We start from the raw sequence: 24,608 nt of genomic DNA on the forward strand, positions 1-24,608 counted from the left end.
ATTGGCACTGTGCCAAGGCCTCACTCTAATTACCTGCTTGTTAACTACAAAGGGTGAAATATACCTAAAGGAGAGATCTGATAGTCACCATCAAAACAAGTGATCAAATTTAACATCAAATTAGTAGTTTGATGTATCTCTTGAAGTAATGCAAAATGAAGTAAGTACATAGCTATACTCTGACATATTCCTGCCAAAATGTTTAACCTGAATTTTATCACTCCTTTAGAGCACACTCTTGGATATATCCAGATTATGGGGCATTCTTAGAGAAAACCAGTCAGGTCTCTTAAAAAATAAAAAGATGAGAGGACTATTTTTAGAATAAAAGCAACTGAAGAGATATAACTACTAACTGCAATACCTGAAACTTTATTGGATCCTCATTTGTAAAAAACAAAAACAAAACAAAACTCCTATAAAGATATTTTTGGGATACCTGGGAAAATTTGAATATAAACTGAATAGTAAATAATGTTAGGAAATAAGTATTAATTTTCTTAGGTGTGATGATGGTACTATAGTTATGAAGGAGAATGTCCTCATTCTCATAAAACATAAACCAATATATTTTTGGATGAGGCATCATGATGTTTGTTTTTGCTTTCAAATTATTTTGTAAATAGCAAACAGCACATATAAATACATACCTATAAAGGAAACATGCTAAAATATTAGTCACTGGATCAGTGTAATGAGGATATAGACATTCATTGTATTATTCTTCGAACTTTGATCTCTTTGAAGTTTTTCATAAAAATATTAGGAAAAAACAGCATTTGAGTCAAACTTTGGAGAACAGAATGTGAAAGCTATTCTTTTATATGTGTATGAATACTATTCTTAAAGATTTATTTTTGTTTTGTTTTTTTTTAAGATTTTTATTTATTTATTCATGAGATACACAGAGAGAGGCAGAGACACAGGCCGAGGGAGAAGCAGGCTCCATGCGAGGAGCCCAATGTGGGACTCGATCCTGAGATCCCAGGATCATGCCCTGGGCAGAAGGCAGGCACTGAACCACTGAGCCATCCAGGCATCCCCTTAAAGACTTATTCTTACATTAGTCATAGACAAACTCAGAAAACAGATTTAAAAAGTATATGACACACAACCTAGAGACAACTACTTATAATATTTTGATGTAATGTGTGTGTATACACATCTCCTGTATGATGTGCACTATTTTTGTATTCTTTTTCAGCTAACAATATCGTGGATATCTGTCAGTCATTGTACATTAACATGTTTCCTGGCCTCACGACATTCCATTGTAGAGATGTTTCGTAACCTATTTAACGAGGCCTCCATTGTCGGATGGTGCAATAAACATTGACATCTTTGTGTTAATAAACATCTTTCGTTCAAGCGTCTGATTACTTGGAAGGGTAAGAATTCAGGCTGTGGAAAGGGTGGTGTGGAAATAGGAGCAGAGGCACGGAGAGACAAGAATAAGGCGTGCATGATGAAAGCGAAGTTTACTTTCGCATACGTGGGCCTCCATCAGCGAGGAGAAGGAGAGGAGACATCGTAGGATGATCTTTTTTTTTTTTTTTTTTAAGGTTTTATTTATTTATAGACAGAGAGAGAGAAAAAAGAGAGAGAGAGAGAGAGAGGCAAAGACACAGGCAGAGGGAGAAGCATGCCCCATGCAGGGAGCCGGATGCAGGACTCGACCCCAGGTCTCCAGGATCACGCCCTGGGCTGAAGGCAGGTGCTAAACCGCTGAGCCTCCCAGGGATCCCCAGGATGATCTCTAATTGGAAATTAGTTTGAGAAGAGACCTGTTCTCCCCTAATCTTGGGCTACGCCAGAGCGGCTCTGAGCACTTTCACGGGTCCACCTTATTTAAATTGCAGATACTACTGTTGTTACTCGTATCTATAGGCAAGGAAACTGAGGCACAAGTTGCCCAAGGTTACCAATCCAATGAGAGAGGAAGCCTGGGTTTGAAGGAACGGGAGTCTGGCTGTGGGGCCTGAGCGCTATTATCTCCACTTTGCATACGAGGAATCACCACCGTAAGATGCTGAGCTTAATTCCCGGGGCCTTACAGACGTCAAAACTTTAGACAATTGCACATATGTTTGCATATTTGCATGTGTGCAAATATACATATCGAGTAGTGAAGTTTCTTATAATAAACTGTGCTTGGAACTTTGAAATAAATATGAATGAATCCATAAAAAAACAGAACTTTAGACAAAATAGGAGATAGTGACCGTATAAGATGGATGAGAGCATCCCTAACAAGCACAGAAAGCATTAGTTCAGATGGTAGGAAAACCTCGATATGTCCCTTACGTTCAAAATATAGAAGGCAAAAACAAAAACAAACAAAATTGAGAAGGCTTCTAAACTTAGCATCGCTCCCTAAGATGGCCAGTTGGCCTGAACTACACTGATTGGCAGTCAGGCTTCAACAGTGAAAAAAACCCAGGTTCCACAGCGTGGTAATTAAATTCCAAAAGGCGCGCGAGCCTGCAGGGTAAACAGTTTCCCGCCTCCCAGCCGGTTGCAGCCAGCTCAGCAACAGCGCCCGGAGCCCGGCGTCGTGACGTCAGCGCAGGCGCTGCGCCCACCTCGGCGTTCCTCCCCGCATCCGCGCGGCCGAGCAAACCGGCGCGTCGGGATCTTAGCTCCGCCCATCGCCCCGGAAGTTAATGCCGAAGCCACACCCCTCTCCTCGTCCGGCAGGGGCGCAGCCATTTTAATTCATATCTGAGTGGGCGGTGGCGATTCGCGTTGGCTGTCTGGCTCCGCCGGGCCGGGGGTAACTTTACTGGTTTGGGGTGGTTTTTAGTTTAATTTTTCCTTTCTAGCTTCGCATCGCGGGCCAGCTCTCCCTTTCTAGTCAGCTGAGGCCATGTCAGGAGACGGAGCCCCGGAGCAGGTGAGGAAAGAGAGTGGTGGGGCCTCGTGGCGACCTCTTCTCTCCACGTCTGTGTCGGTCCGGGTGCTCCAGCCATGTTCGCCTGAGGAGGGAATTGGGGTCTGAGGAACCCGGAGGACGGGGTTCAGCGGAAATGGTGGGAACGGGGGAGCGAGAGCTGACGGAGACGTGAAATTCTTGTTTTGGCTTCTCTGAGGCGTTAACGCGAACACTTGCTTTAGACAATAGGAAGCTGCTTCGTCCTGTTGAGGTTTATGGGACTACTCCTGGGGGATTCCTTCTTTTAATAACCATTTTTGTTTTGGCATTAGGGTGGTTGAGGATCAACCACTTTGAACGTGTGGCCTCCGTTTTCGAAAAAAACTTGACGGTGTTTCCTCTGCCCCCCCCCCCCTTCCGATATGCCCCCAGAGAGGTGACCAGTTTTGCGAAATAATGTGAGGTGAAACTCGTCTGGAGAAATGGTCTCTTCGCCAGAGCGAATGAAGCCGGAAGCAGTGTAGGAAAAAAAAAGAGCCGTGGTTAATGCTGAGATTTGGGGATTGTGTAGCTTTCTCCTGATACCTTTTTTTTTTCCCTCCCCCTGTCCGCATTTTCATTTTCGTTTTTCAAGCGATCCAAATTGCAGCATTTGATAAATCGGAAAACGAGAGGTCTTTTTTTTTTTTTTTTTTTGGCCCCTTCAAATAAAAACGTCTCCTTTAGTACTGGACGTAAATGATCTACAAGCATTTTTAAAATTCAGGTACTTAGCGAAACGATTGAGGGTGTTTGGCTCTTTATTCAGAATTTTGTAGAGTAGTATTTTTGCCTCTTAGTTTGAAGGAGGAAACTGATACTTCATGAAAGATGTCAGTCAGTTTGCTTTTCGATTTAAGTCCTGGAATGTTTAGGTAAATAGTTTTTTAAAATGGAGGCCCGCTAGCCTGCAGAGTCTCAATTTCCTGAAATTCCCTGTTGCCACGGTAACGAACTACACTTAGGTTTTTGTTTTTTAAGTCCCCAGCTTAGAAGGTAGAGGCTGTTCTTGGAGGTTGACAGAGGCCAAAGTTGCAGTTCCTCTTGAGTAGTCTGGAGACTGTAAATGTCACGTCGGGAGAGCTTGCTAAATTGAATTTTGTGTTTGCTCGTTGACCGAAACCTTGTTAACATTTTACATGGTGTCTAGATGCCCAGGAAAGCAAAATCTCCAGTCTCAAAATCATTATATCACATCTGCTTATGTATGTATACCTATGGTTATTCTGAGATGAAGTCCTATTTTGTCACTTGAAACTTTAGGAGTAACGTCCTAAGGTTTCATTGAAAGTTTCCAGAACTTTTTGTTAGTTCCAAAATTTTTCTGAAATTATAAGGACACTGAAATGAAATGTCATGACTTTGAATATTTCAGAACTCTCGTGTTTTGAATGGAAGGGGATGGTGGTGAAAATTTACATGAAAAAAAAAAAGTTTTACCGTGCAAAGGAAACTTAGTACGTAGAGAAAAGTTAAAAGTGAAATGAATGCCTGCAATACAGTTCTTAACCTATAATCAATAACTGTTAACTGTTTTTCCAAACTTGTTTTATCTCTGCATGCAGATTTATTTGAAAGTAAGTCGAGACATATTTCAGGCCCTTATATTTCATCATTCTTTTATTTAAGGACATTGATGCAGTTATATAACCATACCATTTTCTCACCTAAAAAAATTAATAGTTTAACCTATCATTTCTAAAGCTTGGTTCCTGTTCACATTTCCCCAGTTGTCCCAAGAATATGATTCATAGGGTTTTTCTCTTTTTCTTTTCTCTTATCAGAATCTAATCTGGGTTTACATGCCTCATTAGTTTTGTCTCTTGAATAGTTCTCCTTCCCCCCTTTTCCCAGGGACTTGTCTGCAGAATCCCAAGACAATTTTCTAATAAAACTTCTCATTTTCTGAGTTGATTTGATTTTTGTGTATGTGGTATCATTTAACTCGTCCCTCCATCTTTTGTTATTTCCTGAAAACTTTGTGGTTGGTTAGGTCTAAACTGAGAGAGCTTTGATAATATTTGAGTTCAATATTTTTGGGTGGAATGGTATGATGTTACATGGAAAGGCACTTCATGCTAGGTTGTTCCACTATTAATGATGGTTAAGTTCGATTATTTGGGTAGGGAGATGATTGCTGGGTTTCTTCATTGTGAAGGATTATTTTCTCTGCAGTTAGTAATCTGTGGCTTTGTATTCCTCAATAGCTTTTTTAAACTAGTTATGTGTCAGTTGAATCAGTTATTACTTTGGAGGTGGCAAATGGTGATGTTAAAAATTCTATTCTGTTTTTACTGACTTGCTCATGTTTTTCTGTAAAGAATTTTTTTTCCTTTCTCCATTTTTTTTTCAAATATTCTTTTTGTAAAGATTTTATTTATTCATGAGAGACACAGAGAGGGAGAGAGGCAGAGACACAGGCAGAGGGAGGGAAAAAGGCTCCTTGCAGGGAGCTTGATCGGGGACTCCAGGATCACCCCCTGAGCCGAAGGCGGCGCTAAACCGCTGAGCCACCCAGGGATCCCTCCTTTCTCCTTTTAAAAAATTATTTATTTTCAAACATTTTATTTATTTGAGAGAGAGCACAAGCAGGGAGGAGAGGGAGAAGCAGACTCTGCTAAGCAGGGAAGGTTGACATGAGGCTTGATCTAGGATTCTGAAATCATGACCTGAGTGAAAGGCAGACCATTATTAACTGACGGAGCCACCAGGCACCCCCTTAACCCCCCTATTTTTTTTAAAGATTTTTTTAAATTTAGAGAGCCCATGCAAGTGGGCGGGGTGGGGGGAGCAAAGGGAGGAGGAAAGAATCTCAAGCTGACTCCAGCAGAGTTGGAAGTGAATCTCAGGACCCTGAGATCGTGACCTGAGCAGAAACCAAGAGTCAGATGCTTAACTGAGCCACCCAGGTGCCCCATTTTCCTTTCTCTTTTAAAAGGAGATCACTGTGGATTCATGGGTTTCTCTGTATCTAGTGTTTAAAAAGTAAGCAAGTAAGCGATGGTTATTTTTCTTTTGGATGCTTAACTTGTCTTAACCTTTATGGTGTCTCCTGTATCTTTCCTCCATCAACCTAAAAGACAGTTTTTGATGTCTGATTATCAACAGTGTCATTATCATATAATCTTTTCTTTAATTTTGTAATGATTTCAAACATGTAAAAAACGAAGAAATAGTATAATGTATGTTCTTTTTTTTTTAATGTATGATGTTCTTATCATAGAGCTTTAACTGATAGCTGACCTTGTTTTTTCCCCATACTTTTCACTTGCTCTCCCCATCCTCATTATTTCCCAGCAAATCCCAGATATTGGTTTATTCAACTTTAACTGATAGTAATAGATACACCTTCAATAGTAATTAGATTACACCTTCAAGAGTGACATGGTTAAAAAAATGAATCCACTAGTTTGCCTTGGGGTGGGGTGATGACTGCTAGGTTTCTTCATCATGAAGGATTATTTTTCCTTTTGCAGTTAGTATTCTGTGGGTTGATGGTGGATCCCTCAGTAACCTTTTAGTCATTGAATATTTAGAGGAACAGGGTACCTAAAATGAGCTGAAATGATAGACAAGAAAAAGACTAAATGATACTAAAGAATAGTAAAAGCAAACAAAGAAACCAAAGCCACTCTGAATGGTGGTGCATTCGCTTTGGAAAGATACCAAAGGATGTGATGGACAAAGAATCTGGCAAGATAGGAAGTGTGGATTTCTTTTAGCCTTTTAGCAGTTGAAGCTCAAAGTTTGTTGAATAAACCTGGTTATATCTTAAATTTGTTATTAAAATATATATATGGCTATTGCTTTCTTGGTATTGAAATTTAGATTTGTGCCTTCTAGAAGGGGGAAATGATTTTGAACAAGTAGGATCACTATCTAAGGTTTATTGTTGTGCCCCCCCCCCCCCCCCCCGCCGTTTTAAGCTTTTGTGAGGAAGTTCCATTTTCAATAGAGAGCTATTTAAATTACCTTGCCAGTTTTCAAGGGTATTCTTGATTACTGTTTTTGCCAGTTCAGTGGTGACAAAACTGTGCTTGTAAGTTCCCCTTCACTTCCCTAATGAAAACACATTTAGTTCCTGTGTGGAATTATGGCTATATTTTTGTCATATTTGTGTTTTACTGCTTGGTTCAACTTTTGATCTCATTCTTTTTAAGCTCCATTTTACCTTGTGCAGTACCCCTACAGCATTTAGCTCTTTGGAGTTGCTTCACTAGGGTTTAGACCTGAATTGAAGGGACTGCTGTTTTCCTTGCATCTAGGAATCTTGGAAATTCTGTTTTGACATTTAAAGATGTACAGTAAATGAATGGATGAATTTTGCATTTAGGCTCTATGCCATACATTACAAATTCCCATAGAATTTAATTTTGGAGGACAAAATAAAATATTCTGGGCGTAAGAGTGGAGGGTTTCTAAAGCTTTATTAGATATGAAGAGAGAGAAAAATGTGTTCAGCCAGGCCTGTTCTTAGGAACCTTTAAATCCCTAAAATTCTGTTTCTGCACTCTTTTTTTAAAGGATTTTATTTATTTATGAGAGGCACAGAGAGAGAGGCAGAGACGTAGGCAGAGGGAGAAGCAGGCTCCCCACAAGGAGCCTGATAATGGGATTCGATCCCAGATCCCGGGATCATGCCCTGAGCGGAAGGCAGATGCTCAACCGCTGAGCCACCTAGGCATCCCTCTGCACTCATTAATAAAACAATATAACTTCCCCTAGGATTAGGAAGACCTATAATACAAACAAAATGATCCTCACTTTGGAAAATTCGCATGACTTGAAGAAGCTTAATTACCCGTAGTTCTTAAAGAGAGGAACTTGCAGCCATAAATCATCATTGTCTTTTGGTCAAAAATAAGTTTGGGACGTTATGGAAAATAATGAAAAATGTTCTCTGCTATGTACTTCTTAAGATGAAAGATGAATGAAAGATGAAACACATATGGTGTTGAAACCTGAAACTTGATTTAGGATTTTGTTGGGTAACCATTAGTGCTTACTAGCAGTTAAAAGGTAATGGTAGTGCCAAAAAAATTTTAAAGCCAATATGGATTTTGGGGAGGGGAAGGACCAAGTATTAGACGATGTGTTCTTTGGGCCCAGTTATTTTTTCTGTTTTTAACAATTTTTTTGTAATATTCTTTCCTACTTTTTCTCCTTCTGTTGTGATACTTGGTGTAACAATTTGGGGCAGCCAAAATTGAGTTCATTTTTATCGTTATTTTTTCGACCATGTAGAATACACTAGTTGGCAATAACTGTTCCTAAGAGATTGATCTGTATTTATATGAGTATTGATTTTCTTTAGAAGTACAATAGAAAGGTGCTGTGTTAAGAGAGATTGCATTCCTTTAGTGATAATATAGGAGTTTCAGAGAATACAGTTTACATCCCATGTAGACTTTCCAGAATTGCAAAATACATGTTAAGATGTTTGTACCTATTGGGGATCCCTGGGTGGCTCTGCTGTTTGGCACCTGCCTTTGGCCCAGGGCATGATCCTGGAGTTCTGGGATGAGTCCCGCGTTGGGCTCCCGGCATGGAGCCTGCTTCTCCCTCCTCCTGTGTTTCTGCCTCTCTCTCTCTCTCTTTCTCTCTCTCTCACCCACCACACACACACACACACACACACACAAATAAATAAATAAGTAAATAAATAAATCAATCTTTTAAAAAAGGGGGATGTTTGTACCTATTAAGTGGATAATTGCCAAAAACAGTTCATAGCTTTAAGCTTTTCTGCCATTATCTCTAAATCTTTTCTGTTTAGGCCAGACCTAGGTGTGAATTTGAGTTTTTTTGTTTTACTGAATAGTTGGTAATGCTGTGAGAATTGATGAAAAAAGGATTTAAGTTAGCAAATTTTTAGATTAATGGATAATTCATAATCCATAAATACCGAACGAATAAAGCTAAGGAGGACAACACTGTGTCCAAATTGATGTTTTTCCAGTGTTTTACTTAGTTTATCTAGTGAATTAATACGTTGGCTACTTTTGGTCTAAAGCCACATTTTTTTGAATTCTAAAAGACTTTGGTCTTTATTTGTAGTTTGCATCTATTTGTTTCCTAGCGAATGAATAAACATTTAATAAGCAAATATGATAAGTACCATTATTTGGACCAACAATCTTTAACCTGTTTTTTCTTAAGTTTTGATTGTTTACATGTTTAATAGATTTTTTAGTTTCTAGAAGGGTTGAAGAGATTATATGCAGGATACATACTCAGATTCATTTACAAAAAAAAAAATCTGGTAGAGTTCTTTTGCACTCTAAAGGAATACAGAACTAAGCTGGCATTCAGTCCTAATGTCACCTGTCACATAAACTAAAGGGTTTATTCTCTAGGCATATGAATCGTCTCAGTTACTACTTGCAGATAATCTTGCAAAGTGCTACTCTAGTCTATTTTTAATTTTGAATAAAGGTTATCTACCAAGGGAGACTTAAGACTTCACATAGATAGTATAGTTTATGCAGCTTTATTAATGTTTTAGGGAGGGAAACCTGGGTGGCTCAGCGGTTTAGTGCCTGCCTTCAGCCCAGGGTGTGGTCCTGGAGTACCAGGATCGAGTCCCACATTGAACTCCCTGCATGGAGCCTGCTTCTCTCTCTGCCTATGTCTGCCTCTCTCTGTCTCTCATAAATAAATAAACAAAATCTTAAAAAAAAAAATGTTTTAGGGAAAAAAATGGAATGACTTAGGTCTGTTGCCACTTTATTTTTCATTTTGAAAAATACATTTACAGAACAGTTCGATTAAGTAGTGTTTCTCCAAATGGAGTCCATGGTCTATTGAATCATAATCACTGAGGTGATTTATACAAGTATGTGTGTGTACAACTTAATGTCAGACTCTGAGACTGAGATCTTCATTTGAAACAAGTACCATACGTGATTTTTATGTAAATGAAGCTTGCAAACCATGTAAGAGTTGAAGATACCTGAACCTTAAAAGTTGTTTTTAGGGATCCCTGGGTGGCGCAGCGGTTTGGCGCCTGCCTTTGGCCCAGGGCGCGATCCTGGAGACCCGGGATCGAATCCCACATCAGGCTCCCAGCGCATGGAGCCTGCTTCTCCCTCCGCCTGCGTCTCTGCCTCTCTCTTTCTCTCTGTATGACTATCATAAATAAATTAAAAAAGCTCCCGGCATGGAGCCTGCTTCTCCCTCCTCCTGTGTTTCTGCCTCTCTCTCTTTCTCTCTGTATGACTATCATAAATAAATAAACAAAATCTTAAAAAAAAAATGTTTTAGGGAAAAAAAATGGAATGACTTAGGTCTGTTGCCACTTTATTTTTCATTTTGAAAATACATTTACAGAACAGTTCGATTAAGTAGTGTTTCTCCAAATGGAGTCCATGGTCTATTGAATCATAATCACTGAGGTGATTTATACAAGTATGTGTGTGTACAACTTAATGTCAGACTCTGAGACTGAGATCTTCATTTGAAACAAGTACCATACGTGATTTTTATGTAAATGAAGCTTGCAAACCATGTAAGAGTTGAAGATACCTGAACCTTAAAAGTTGTTTTTAGGGATCCCTGGGTGGCTCTGCTGTTTGGCACCTGCCTTTGGCCCAGGGCGCGATCCTGGAGACCCGGGATCGAATCCCACATCAGGCTCCCAGCGCATGGAGCCTGCTTCTCTCTCTGCCTATGTCTGCCTCTCTCTGTCTCTCATAAATAAATAAACAAAATCTTAAAAAAAAAATGTTTTAGGGAAAAAAAATGGAATGACTTAGGTCTGTTGCCACTTTATTTTTCATTTTGAAAATACATTTACAGAACAGTTCGATTAAGTAGTGTTTCTCCAAATGGAGTCCATGTCTATTGAATCATAATCACTGAGGTGATTTATACAAGTATGTGTGTGTACAACTTAATGTCAGACTCTGAGACTGAGATCTTCATTTGAAACAAGTACCATACGTGATTTTTATGTAAATGAAGCTTGCAAACCATGTAAGAGTTGAAGATACCTGAACCTTAAAAGTTGTTTTTAGGGATCCCTGGGTGGCTCTGCTGTTTGGCACCTGCCTTTGGCCCAGGGCGCGATCCTGGAGACCCGGGATCGAATCCCACATCAGGCTCCCAGCGCATGGAGCCTGCTTCTCTCTCTGCCTATGTCTGCCTCTCTCTCATCAAAACACAAGTGTTAGCAAGGATGTGGAGAAATTGGAACCCTCCTAAAATACCGTTGGTCGGAATATAAAATGGTTCAGTCACTTTAGAAAACAGTCTGACAGTTCTTCAAAACGTTAAAAATAGAATTCCCTTGTGACCTAGCAGTTTACCTGAGGTGTATACATGTATGAAAACACAAAATGATCTCCACTGAGAAACTGGAAACAATCCAAATATCCATCAGTGGATAAACAAAATGTGGGATTATCTATCCATACAATGGAATATTATTTGGCATTGAAGAGAAAAGTACCGAAACATGATGAAACTTGAACCTTGGAAACATGCAAAGTAAAAGCCAGAAACAGCACATATTGTGTGATACAACTGACATTAAATACCTGCACACCCTGGAGACTGAAAGTTTTGGTGGTTCCTCGGGGGTAGGGGATTGGGAAATGGTGATGACTATTAGTATGGTTCTTGTTGGGTGATTACATGTTTTTTAAAAATTTATTGTGAATTGTATACTTGAGATGAGTGATTTGTATATGGTATTTAAAGGCATAAACAAAATCTTAAAAAAAAAATGTTTTAGGGAAAAAAAATGGAATGACTTAGGTCTGTTGCCACTTTATTTTTCATTTTGAAAATACATTTACAGAACAGTTCGATTAAGTAGTGTTTCTCCAAATGGAGTCCATGTCTATTGAATCATAATCACTGAGGTGATTTATACAAGTATGTGTGTGTACAACTTAATGTCAGACTCTGAGACTGAGATCTTCATTTGAAACAAGTACCATACGTGATTTTTATGTAAATGAAGCTTGCAAACCATGTAAGAGTTGAAGATACCTGAACCTTAAAAGTTGTTTTTAGGGATCCCTGGGTGGCTCTGCTGTTTGGCACCTGCCTTTGGCCCAGGGCGCGATCCTGGAGACCCGGGATCGAATCCCACATCAGGCTCCCAGCGCATGGAGCCTGCTTCTCCCTCCGCCTGTGTCTCTGCCTCTCTCTCTTTCTCTGTGTCTCTCATGAATATAAAATAAATAAATAAAAATAAAAATTATTTTTTTAATAAAAAATAAAGTATTTTTTAAAAAATTCCCTAAAGAATGGTAATGGGGAGGCCTCTGCCTTTGGCTCAGGTCATGATGTTCAGGTCCACAGCATCAGGCTTCCTGCTCAGTGGGGAGTCTGCTTCTCTCTCTCCCTCTGCACCCCTTTTTCTGTCTCTTTCTCTCAAATAAAATCTTAAAAAGAATGATAATGGGATTAAAGTTTATTCCAAAGGCAAAAGCTGGATTTTTGATATAATTTCTTCTTGTAATAAGTTTTGGGGATTTATAACCATAGGATAGTTGTTCTTTTGCGATACTAAGCACAGTTTCGACCTCATTCCATTTCAAATGAGCACTGGAAACTTGTCCTAAATTTTCTTAAAGTAACCTATTCCTCTGATCTGGAATAAATTTAGGAAATAGTAATACAGTGCCATTCCTTATGGAGGTCCAGTGTCTTGTGGAATACTAGTAAACTTCAAATTTCCTTTGCCCTATAGAAATATGCCCAGGCAAGAGAACAGAAGTATGCTGTTGGCTACCCGCCTGGTTCATCATGATGAATGACTTTTTATTGTAGGAGTTAAATGTGGCCAATAACTACCAGAGTGTATTCTTGGCCATTCTGGTTAGTTTCCTTGTTAATTAATGCACTCGATTGAGAATTATCTATGTAGATTGTTTCACGAACTTACATCCTTGACAAGAGGAAAATATGTAGGGGTATAACAGATTCTGAAAAGAGCTGAGCCGTGGTTCTGTCAGATTTCTAACTGGACATTGAGAAGATTCATATAATTTAATTATATTTCTTATTATGAAATGGAGTTATTACTTAACAAGGAGTGATTAATGCCTGATCTAGGAGATGCTCAATAGCTGGGTTTTTGTTTTTGTTTTTTTACATCTGTTCTCCATCCTTTGCATGGGTTCTTAGGTGCATTGTAACCCCATCCCTGTGGTGTCTGGTTAGAATTTTAGGGGTTCTATGAAGTTTGATGGGGAAAATAAATTGTGTGTGTGTGTTTTTTTTTTTTTTTTTTTTTTTTTTTTACTAATCTCTAAAATTGAGCTTTTCCTTCTATTATGAATGTAGGCAAGAAACCACACTAGCAGCATTAGCAACAGCTGTAACTGGTTATAAATATTACTACAAATATTGTCCTTATCATTAGACTCATTACTAGATCCTGTTATTTAATGTGTTATGTATTATTGTGTAAAACTTTGTTTAAAAATATTTTAGTGATTACATTTCAATATAATTGGTTTCCTTTGAAGTCTCTCATAGTTTGTGTATTTTGTACACTATCTCATAGTTTGTGTATATTGTGTACAATACATAGTTTGTAATGTATTTAAGAACATTATTCTGGAAAAAAAAAAAAAAGAACATTATTCTGAGAGGGGCTCCAGGCTGGCCCAGTCAATAGAGCATGTGATCTCTTGATCTCGGGGTTGTGAGTTCAGGCTCTACATATGACGTAGAACTTACTTTAAAAAAAAAAATGAAGGGTAAATAAAAACATTATTATTCTGAGAAAGAGCCCATAGGCTTTAGTAGACTTGGTGGGGCACCAAAAAGGGTTAGGAAACCCTTGGAGAGCTAAAGTTTTTGACTGAGGCTGACATTAGAACCATCTGGGGAGTTTTTAAAGCAAATAATGATTAAAAAAAATAAAAGTGGTGATGATTCAGGTCTGTTACTAGAGGTTCTGATTTAATTGATCTATGACTTGGGGCTTGAGCATCTTTTTTAAATCTCTTTTCTCCCAGGTGATTCTAAAGTGCTGTCAGGGTTGAGAATCACTAAAGGAATGCCTTATTTTATGTAGCAAGGAGACATTTATTTATACTTTTTGCTGTGATTTTGTGGTTGAATATTAGATGCTATCTTTTGAGTCTTCTCTGTTCTTTTAGATTATGGTATCTGTTATCTGATGTGGTAGGCTAATACTCAGCAATTGGCTCTTGAGTGAATAGACCTCCCATCCGACTGCTTTGAAACACAACACTAGTTAGCATTGATTAAAGCAATTCAGGTATAGGTTAGCTGTTTTTTAGTTCCTGATTTGAAGTTCCTATATCATTTCTTATCATTAAGATTTCATAGTTGGTATCTTATAAGATCCTAGTTTCATTCAAAAAATTGTTTTTTCAAGAAGTAAACTCTTTGAAAGGAGAAGTCTTTATTTTGTTGTATCCCAAGTGTCCCGTCAGCAATGTGTGGCACTATTAGGCACCGAGCAAATATTTTCTCAGGTGAATAGTAAAAATTCAAACAGTAGAAGAGTTTATATTATAAAGTAAGTGTGTGTTTCTGGGAGTCTCTCTCTGTCTCCCCCAGCTCATGTACAATTTTTTTTACGCCCAAAATTATGGAGATAGTTCCATGTTGCTATCTATAGACTTGCCCTGCTGGTTTTTTTTTTAAGTGACTAAAAATTCCTTTATTTAGTTTTTAGGTGTCATTACTTATTTATTTTTAAAGATTTTATTTATTTCTCATGAGAGACAGAGAGAGACAGAGACACAGGCAGAGCGAAGCAGGCTCCATGCAGGGAGCCAGATGTGGGACTCCATTTCAGGATTCCAGGATCAGGCCCTGGGCCAAAGGCGGTGCTAAACCACTGAGCCACCTGGGCGCCCATGGTGTCATTATTTAAATACTGTTCTTCAGTGCACATCTCTGTGCATGTATGCAGTAGGAGAAGTTGCCAGAAGTGGAATTTACAATCAGACATTCGTATTAAATTTTGATCAAATTACTACTTGCCCCCATAACAATGTGAGAATGTTTTTATTTATCCTCGCTAGTGCAGTGTTGGTTATGAAACAGTTTGAGGGGATCCCTGGGTGGCTCAGTGGTTTGGCGCCTGCTTTTGACTCAGGGCATGGTCCTGGGGTCCCGGGATGGAGTCCCACATCTGGCTCCCTGCATGGAGCCTGCTTCTCCCTCTGCCTGTGTCTCTGCCTCTCTCTCTGTGTCTCTCATGAATAAATAAAATCTTAAAAAAAAAAAAAAACCACTTTGGATCTCTGTTTTATGGTTTACATTTGTATTTCCTTTGAATATATAAAGGTAATTGTTAACTTCCTTTTCTATGAACTCCAGTACTTAGCCCATTTTCTTTTTGAGTTTCTGGTCTTTTATTTACTGTACATTAATAAATTTAGTACTCTGCCAAATATGTTGGATATTTTTTAGGTTTGTCTTCTGATTTTGATTATAATACTTTCATGCACAATTAAAACTGAATTAAGTGTATTTTTTTCAGAGGTTTCTGACAATTTTCTATGCAAAGATCCATTTCAATGTATTTCCCTCTAGATCTTTTTTGTTTGTTTTAGGCCTTTATCCGAAATTTACTTTGCTAGAAAGGGTAAAATAGGAATTCAATTTTATCTTAGCAAAGTTGACTGCAGTTATTCTAACACCATACGTCGAATAAGCCACCATTCTGATTTGAAATAACACCTTCCTTTGTTCATTTTCCGTAGATCATTCTCTTTCTGAACCATCATGAACCATTGATTCATGAACCATTATCAAACCATTTTGCCATGTCATTTTGGGTTTTAATATATGGTTGGGGCCAGCAGTCCTCCTTTAATAAATTTCCCTAGTTTTAGTTTCTTGAGCTAACCTACTTGTAGAGCTCTTAGATTTTAGAGCTTGTGTTTTAGAAAAGTTTCGTACAAAATTACAAAACATACTTTTACCTGTGGTAGATAACAATTTATTCCAAAGAAGAATAGATTTCTCCCGGGTATATTTGTTTTCCTAAACCTATGTCTAAAATATTTTTCCCAGTTGGATTTTTGACATTTTTCTGTGAGATGTTAATTGCCACTGGGGAGGGGGGAGCTGTTAGGGGCAGTGTTTCCTTCTCTTATCTCCTCTTGAATATTGTGTATTGTCAGATTATAGATTTTAAGAAGTCCTGTAAAAAGACGAAACACTTTTATCTGACTTCTTTGAACATTGCTTTCTTTTTGTGGCACACAGTGGTATTCTGAACAATGATTTGAGAAGTAGTACTTGTATTTTTGCCTCAGGTGCTAGCTATTTTAGGCATCACTTTTTTTAAGATTGTATCTTTAATAAAAATAAAACTATCACCCACACATGACCACTAAACATTTTAGTACAGTCTTAGAAATCTCTTACTGTAAATTTGTATTAGTTTTAATGATACTATATATACAATTTGTGATTCATATTTTTAAAACTTTTACATCAAAAAAAACTTTACATATCATTTCATGCTTTTTCTTTTGTGGCTCAGGATGAATGCTCTATAGCAGTGTTTCTCAAAATTGGTCCAGGGACCCGGGAGGTTCCCTAAGACTTTCAGAGGATCTGTGAGTTCATACTGTTTCATAATAAATTTAAGATACTTTTTTTTACCCTTTCATTCTTAATCTCTCAGAGTAGTACAGTGGAATTTTTACATGATATGATATCACAGCAGATTGAATACAGAAGCAGATACAAAAATCCAGCTACATTTTTTGAAAACCAGACACTAAGCAGATTGGCAAATATACAAAATAAGGATCTTCTTCTCACTGAATTTGTAAATTTATTTCTTATAAAAGTTATGTTAACGTGTAAATTTATTTTTATTGTACCTGAAAAATAACATTTTTGTCAGTTTTAATTTGTAATATAGTAAATACTGAAATAATTGCTTAAGCAAAAGCTCTTTGGCATACTCAGTAATTTTTAAGAATATAAAAGAGGTCCTGAGACCACAGAGTTTGAGAATGGCTGCTCTATAATATTTAATATAAAAAGTGGGTTTGTTTAATAATGGCTTTTAAAAGTATGTGATCACTAAATTCTGTTTTTATGCAAGTGACTTAAATGATAACATATACATAGATTGTAGAAAGTGCAGGCCTCTTTTGTAAGAGTACATTTTTATGCTTTGTACTGGGGACTGATAACTTGTGCTTGGATTAAATTAGGCATGAAACTTTTAAAACCGTAACATCAGTTCCTTATTTTTCTTTCCTACAGGCAGCTGAGTATGTCCCAGAGAAGGTGAAGAAAGCCGAAAAGAAATTAGAAGAGAATCCATATGACCTTGACGCTTGGAGCATTCTCATTCGAGAGGCACAGGTTTAGTGATATAGGATTACATTTCCTTCTCTATGGGTCCAATCACACTACTTGGTTCTGCAGTAAATAATATTTCATAATCCTAACATTGTAAATGCTGTTTATTGGTTTTCAATTTTAGAATCAACCTATAGACAAAGCACGGAAGACTTATGAACGCCTTGTTGCCCAGTTCCCCAGTTCTGGCAGATTCTGGAAACTATACATTGAAGCAGAGGTTAATATTTTATTTTATTTTTTCTTATATAGCATCTGATGGGAATTGCAGCATACACTAGAGTGATAGAAAACAAGTTAGGAACATTAGATAGCACAACCAGGACAAGGAGGATTTAAATGTCTCTTGCCTTTATTTTGTAATATAGGTTTGAAGGAGTAATTAAAATGAATTTTTGAAATTTGGGTCTTTACAAGCTGATGATTGTTGCATTTTGGAGTTGCAACAACATTAAAACAGTTTCAATGGTATTGGAGTGCTTTAGCCTTTTATTTACTTGTCATGTGTCAATTTATTGCCTCCTGTGTCATTTATTTAGAACTCATTTTCTTTTTATTCCTACTTACAAACTAATATGGTATTATAAGAAAATACAGAAATGTTAGTTTCATAGGGTATATTGAGTGGTGGAATGAAACATGTTAGATAAAAAATTATTTCAAGTTTTAATTTTGTGAAAATGCATGGTTTGTCAATAAATGTAAGCATTTTGATAATTTAAAGATAAGGTTTTTTAATAGGATAAAGTTTACATTATTCAGGAATAAGCTAACGTGATTCAAATCTGTGTAATCATAATTTACCCAATGATACTTTGATATTTTTTTTTTCTTGCTTTCTAACTTGAAATTTTAAGTTAGGCATGTTTATTTTAAAGAGTAAGGGCCTCATTCTTGTTATGATTAGAAAAAAGGGAAACGTTCATTTTTGACAACTGGAACTAGCAGTCAAGATGATAATAAAGCATTAATGTGTTGATACCAGTGGCACCAGGTAATCATCTTTCAGGTTATGAATTAATGGAAGGGATGAGGTGGGAATAATATCCACATTACAGTGAAAATTCTATCCATTTCTTTTTAACTTATACTACGAAGTATTCTTATTTTGAATGTTAATTTTGTAATATAAATTCTCAACATAAATACACTGCAGCCTCATCATAACATTATCCATAATGACTGGAATTCGATAATATATAGGTCTGTTTTGGACCTCTTCAGAGGGCTTTAGTCATTAGTAGTACTAAACAGACTTCAGCACAACACAGTGTCACCTGTGATGTGTTCCTCATAATGGACCCAACTAACAGCCAGTTTAAATTGAGGCTACAGTGTACTTAACTATATTTGTGCTAGAGTTTACAGTATATTACTTTGGGGGTAGGTGGGAATTACTGGATAATAGCAGGAACATTGTGTGTGTGTGTTAAATCTTTTGTGTGGTTGTGTATGTGGTATGTATGTGTGTATGTGTGAGAGACTGTACCTTACATGGAGTTTGGTTGTGCTTTTGACCCAAGACCATATCCTTAGGGTTTCATCAGTTATCCTTTGGGACCATTTCTTTCCTTAATATATTTAATCATCAGAGTAGACTGGCGTGGAATTCACCAGGTGAGTGAGTAGGCCTGTCTGAAGTATGCTGAACCCAGTGCTGCTTTGTAATACTCATTAAAGCAAGGAACCTGGATCACCTGTACTTGTTCTGCATTCCAGTTTGATTTTGCAAAAACACATTAGCTTATATGCAAACTCATCAGAAATGAACATAATTAATACATAATAGTTTTTGTATAATGAAGTAGTGCTTTAGTTTTAGAAATTTCTCATATTCGGGTATTTATTCATGCATTTTATTAAGCTTAAGTTAAACTGAAATTGGCTTTTAGATACTCCATTCTGTGAGTGTGAACACAATAAGTCTGTTTCTTCCATTTCCTAGCTAAAAATACCAACTGCATTCTAAAAAAGATTTCTAAGACTAGATGTTATTTCAAGGGGCTGAAAATTGTCTAAATAACAGGCTCATTTAATACTTCAGAGCTATTAGCCAGTTGCCTGATATATTTAATTCATAATATTTGCAATTCTTTCTCATGCACACACAAATATGAATGTATGTATAAAACATCTTTTGAGAAGAAATGGTAAAGAATTATTATATGTGTGTTTTGTAAAATTGACATTTTTGGTTTAGGAATTAAAATGTTAAATTGCTGATTCAGAAATGCATATCCTGAACTGTGTTTTTCTCTTTCTTGATTTGCTCTTTATTTTTTTTATTTTCACATTTTGTACTTTGTTTAGCCTGTACAAGGCTAAAGTTTTCTTTGGTCATATCACCCAGTGTGGCCTTTAATATTTCTGGAGGAGACACATAACCTATTTATAATACATTAAAACTGAAGTAATAATAACAATGTCTTTACATGAAAGATAATACTAACAGTGTTTACATAACATTTTGTATGCACTCTCAAGAAAATAAAGTTTTTTTTAATACATTTGTTGTAACTCAGTACTTCATGGTGGGAAAAATATGTTTCATTTGTTTATGGTCACCTAAACCAATGCGTATGAGTCCAAATACATTTAGTTCTTTTCAAGTGAAAATACATACATCATTAATAACATAATTTTGCTTCCCCAGAGAAATTTGTAAATCCTTCTTAAGAACAAAGTAGCAAAAGGTGGGGTTTTTTTGTGGGGTTTTTTTTTTTTGCCTTCAAACTTGAAACATCAACATCAATTGCAAATGAGCATAATAAAATTTTTATTAGATACTAGTCTAATATTTTTATATTTGTCAGTATATCAGCCTATTAGTGGCATTTGCAGTACCTAGTTACTTGTGTAAAATTAAAAGAATAGCTTTATTAAACTTTATTAAACTAGTTCAGAACTAGGTCAGATTACTTTAGTGTTGCATATGTTAATTATATAGATACATCAGAGTTAAGTGGAATACCCAGTCAGAGCCTCAATGCTAATTTTTAAAGAACCACTTTTTAGCGTGGTCAGAAGGGTTGCTAACTATCACAAAATTGAGAACATTTTTATAGTTTTGCCATACTCTTTTTTATGTTCTTTTTTCCCCTTGTGGTTTCTGTAGCTTTTCATGTAGCTAGATAATCAGTGTGACAGCACATAAGCTACAATATCTTACTGTTAGAAGGAATTTGTTTTGAATTGGGCCAAATTCATAAATTTTCCCATGAAAGAATGATTTTTTTATGGGTAGCTGAAGGAGAAAATCATGAAGGTAATGCTGCTGATAATAGCAACAATGTATCTTGCTATCTGTGAAAGCTGTAATTCTTTAATAAAAGTGTGTAGAGAATTGATTGCTTTTTATTTAAAAAAATTTAAAAACATGAATCCTTATAAAAATGAGTTGTAAAGTATACATTTCAGTTTTTCAAAATAACCTTTCTACTTGGGAAAAATGACTCTTAAAAAATACCTTTCTTCTTGGAAAATGGAAGTGAACTCAGGATGGAACATGAGTGACCTAAATTGAAATAAACTTCTCCACTGTTAATACTGTTTTAATTCCTCTTAGTAGCAGTTCAAACTACTGTTGTTATAATGCTTTGTGTATACTGAGCAATGTGATTTTTTAAATGCAGATAAAATTATTGCATTCAGATTATAATTTCTTTCCTATACTTCAGCTTGCAATCTTTTTAAAAAAATCTGTACTCTTTTCTTATAGATCTGCTCTTTTCCTGTTTGTAATAAATGTTGGTCCATGTCTGTGTGATTATTCAGATTGTACTCTAAAACACAACATGATCTTTAACTGTAGTTTCTTAAATGCTTGTATACATGTAGTGTAGGGGTGTAAAAGAACACAGGAATGATTTACAAACACAGAACTGAGTAATCAAATATCCAAAAGTGCTTTGAATGATTACATACTATTTTTAAAACAAAGGAAATATTTGTGTTTACTATTAAAACTAGCAAACTTCTATTTCAATTTTTATTGAAATATCCTGTCCACATATTCCTTTCCATTATTGTAGCATAGGTGGTTAGGTTTTGTCACTAATACTAACTTGATCTATACATTTTTCTCCTTTGAGGCCTTTTCACTCAGGCATTATATAATAAAACTATTTTGCAAAATGACATGGTTAATTTAGATAACCTTTTTTTTTTTTTAGAATCTTATTTTCTATTCTTTGTCTTCCAGATAATTTAGTATTTTATGTGAAATGCAGTGGTGTATTTTCTAGCAAACCTTGTACTGATCAATCTAATAGCTTGTATATTTATAATCTTTGCAAACACTGATAAACATACTGAAAAGGCAATGCTCATCTTTTCCCCTCTGCAAAAGACTCCCAATTTTTAACTCAAATTCTTTATATTCTACTTTACTATGTGTAATAAGATTTATGGTATATTCTGAAAAGGTAGAAAAGGCATTGCTAACCAGATTTTAATAAGTACACATCTAAAATTTGTTATGGAACAAAAAGGGCTATTTGAGCATGCAGTTGAAAGGTTCCCTATGAAAAATGCTCTAGCTTAAGTTTCTTGGGCATTTGTGGAATAACAATACTTACTATATAATACCTAATAGTGTTTTTTGTTTTTAAATTGTGGGGCATTGTAATCAACAAGCTCTTAGGGGACTATTTTGGTATATGACCCACTTCCCCTATTCTAAGAGGTATTAAAGTTATGCTGCAGCATGGCATCCATGAATAAACACACAAGCCCTTCTTAATATTATGGAGTAAAACTTTCATAATTAGAAATACAACTAATCCTAACAGAAAAAGCCTTTTGAGGGTGCTTTGCGGTTTTGGTTCTAGCTTAAGCATAAGGGAACCAGGTGGCAATTGACTTTATCTTAAAAAGAAAGCAATAAGACCTCTTAAAGGCTCAAATATTTTCTAATGGGTTCATTGCTTTTGTTTGGTGTGTACTACCAACTTGCAAACAGCTGTTCATTTTGAATGAGTCTGGTTCGAGGCACTTCCAAGAAATGAAGATGTCTAAAATATACTGCTGATGTCTATTAAAAGCTGTATTTTAAAATGTGGACAAGAATGCACTTATCTGCTTGTAAATAATTTACTTTTTAGACTATAATTTATATAAACAGTTCTCTTAGCAACTTTGGAACAGAAAATGGTTAATATAAAGGTGTAATAAATTGAAGTCTGTATAAATTTTTTCCCCCACATATTCAGAATCCTCAGAAATTTCAACAAAATTGTGAATATTTGGTTTGAATACAACTTGTTGAGAAACAAAACGGCTTTTCTAAGTCTCAGGGAAGCATAACCTGGGGTAAGTTTGCCATTTTGTATGCCAGGAGACCCACCCATGTCCCCAAACCCCACCCACTCACCCAAGGAAAAAATTTCAATTTGGTAATATTAAGTGATAGTTCTAAAAACAAAAATCTAATGTCAAAGACAGGTTTGAAGTATAATTTGGAATAATACTTTGGAATGTAATAAGGCCAATAGATAGTCCCATAGCTCTTTTTAAGCTTTCTAATAGTTTTATTTATGTGATAGAACATGTTCAGTTATGGCCTTTTTTAATGCAAAATTTTAGTTCTAGCATATACCGATACATTATTGTAAGTCTTTACTTATTTCTATATGGGAAGTAGTCTTATTTCTCTTCTAGTTGTGTGGAGATATAACTGACATATACCATTGCATAAGTTCAGGTGTACAACCTAATGATTCAATACATATGTATATTGTAAAACAATACCCACGATGTTTAACCTCTATCACCTCACATAATGATAAAGGAAAAGGTCTGTTATGGTGACATTTTCTGTATTTTTCATGTTGAATTTTAAGAAAAATGGGAGTGTTTACCAGATTGATTTTGATTTTCTCAATTTTTTTTTTTTAATTAAACTGACTATACAGGCATTGTATATTTAAACCAGAAGAGGACATTAATTTAAAACCCAAAATTCAGAGCTGGAAGATAAGATGAATTAGTTTAGTTAACTCCTATGTGAATGAAATAAATCAAGATACTACCCCTTAGAATCAAGGATTACAATCTACAGTGTTACAGGAGTACCTGGGAAGCTTTTAAAACCTGTAAGCTTGCAATTAGTATACCATTGCTGACTTGATCTCCACAGGATGAGCACACAGAAATGTACTATTAGCTATTTCTAGCAACTGGTTTTGAGAATCGAGGCTTAAAAACTCAATAATTCAATCTCATTTTTGTGAGCATATGTCATATCTCACAAACCTGTATTTGGACTATAGAGTGATTAGTCTGGCTTGCTCTTTTGACTACACTGTGATAAATCACTTGATACAGAATCAGTCTAGAAGTAATTGTAGAAGCATCTATTGTGTGCTTGGTGTAGTATTCCTGACAGTGTTAGATCTGAAATCAGGGTTGTGGTTGCGTTATTGAACTTTGACAGTTTTTTAGTTGCTGACTTTATTCCTGGATTTGAAACCCAACTTTCTAGCTCTGTAAACTTGTTTTCTTAATAATATTGATCATTTAAGTGACAAAGTCTAAGAGTCCCATGTGTTTAGGGAGGACCATGTAAGCTTGAGTATGGCTTAAAATTACTGCAGCTTTTTTTTTTAAACCTTAATCCTTGAGAGAGTCTTTAAACATGAATACCACCATATCTTCATATTTTCAGATTATTAGCCAACATCCATTCAGTTAATTAGTACTTGAGTCTTTATAAGTACTAATTCTTTTGGGGGATGGGAAATGGAATGTTCTAACAAAGAACTGGTCATTTCTAGCTATTTATGTAGTCAGGTTTCTGAATTTTTCATGACAGGAGTGCATTGTTTTCCAGGCATTTTTAATGAATATTTTCTTACTTAAAACTTTTTTTCCTCTTAGTGACTTTTGGTAGCTTTTAAATCAAATAGGACTTTTAAAAAATGGTAATTTTATTATTTCTAGTCCCTATCTGACCTTAGGAGAGTTGGCTCTTTCCATCTTCTAATTAAGAGTTGTGGCATCAGTGATATTTATAGAAGAACTGGAATAATATCTAAATTTCATAAAACTTAAATGTCCGCCTCATTATTTTAAGGAAGTATCTCATGAAAGTGTAGACTGTATTGTAGGAGAGAGCTTAAAAGTATTTGGGGAAAGATTGCCAAGAAGAATGTTTCCTGCACGGTCTGTACATTTAATTAATTCTCTACTGTTTTTTTTAAATGAATTTGTCTAACTTGTTTAATAAGTGAATTCTTGGTTTTGTGGTTCTCTTAATTAGGTTATGTTACTAGATGAGAAAATGGGTAAAACATCACGATTTATTGGGAGTGGAAGATTTAAATTGTATGGCAGTTACTGAGGAATTACATGGTTTAAATCTACTTTGTTATGG

At 36.0% G+C, this 24,608-nt stretch overlaps 1 protein-coding gene across 1 annotated transcript in view; it reads left to right on the forward strand.

The window, feature by feature from the left end:
* Positions 1-2,688: 2,688 nt before the first annotated feature.
* Positions 2,689-24,608, forward strand: part of CSTF3 (cleavage stimulation factor subunit 3) — a 71,637-nt gene continuing 49,717 nt past the window's right edge. The window contains exons 1-3 of the mRNA XM_041774302.1: positions 2,689-2,893; positions 17,138-17,239; positions 17,361-17,456. Coding sequence (XP_041630236.1) covers positions 2,867-2,893; positions 17,138-17,239; positions 17,361-17,456 — 225 coding nt within the window. The 5' untranslated portion in view covers positions 2,689-2,866. The remainder of the gene's footprint in view (positions 2,894-17,137; positions 17,240-17,360; positions 17,457-24,608) is intronic.

This window comes from Vulpes lagopus, chromosome 11, assembly GCF_018345385.1.
Source record: "Vulpes lagopus strain Blue_001 chromosome 11, ASM1834538v1, whole genome shotgun sequence".
Classification (NCBI taxonomy): domain Eukaryota; kingdom Metazoa; phylum Chordata; class Mammalia; order Carnivora; family Canidae; genus Vulpes; species Vulpes lagopus.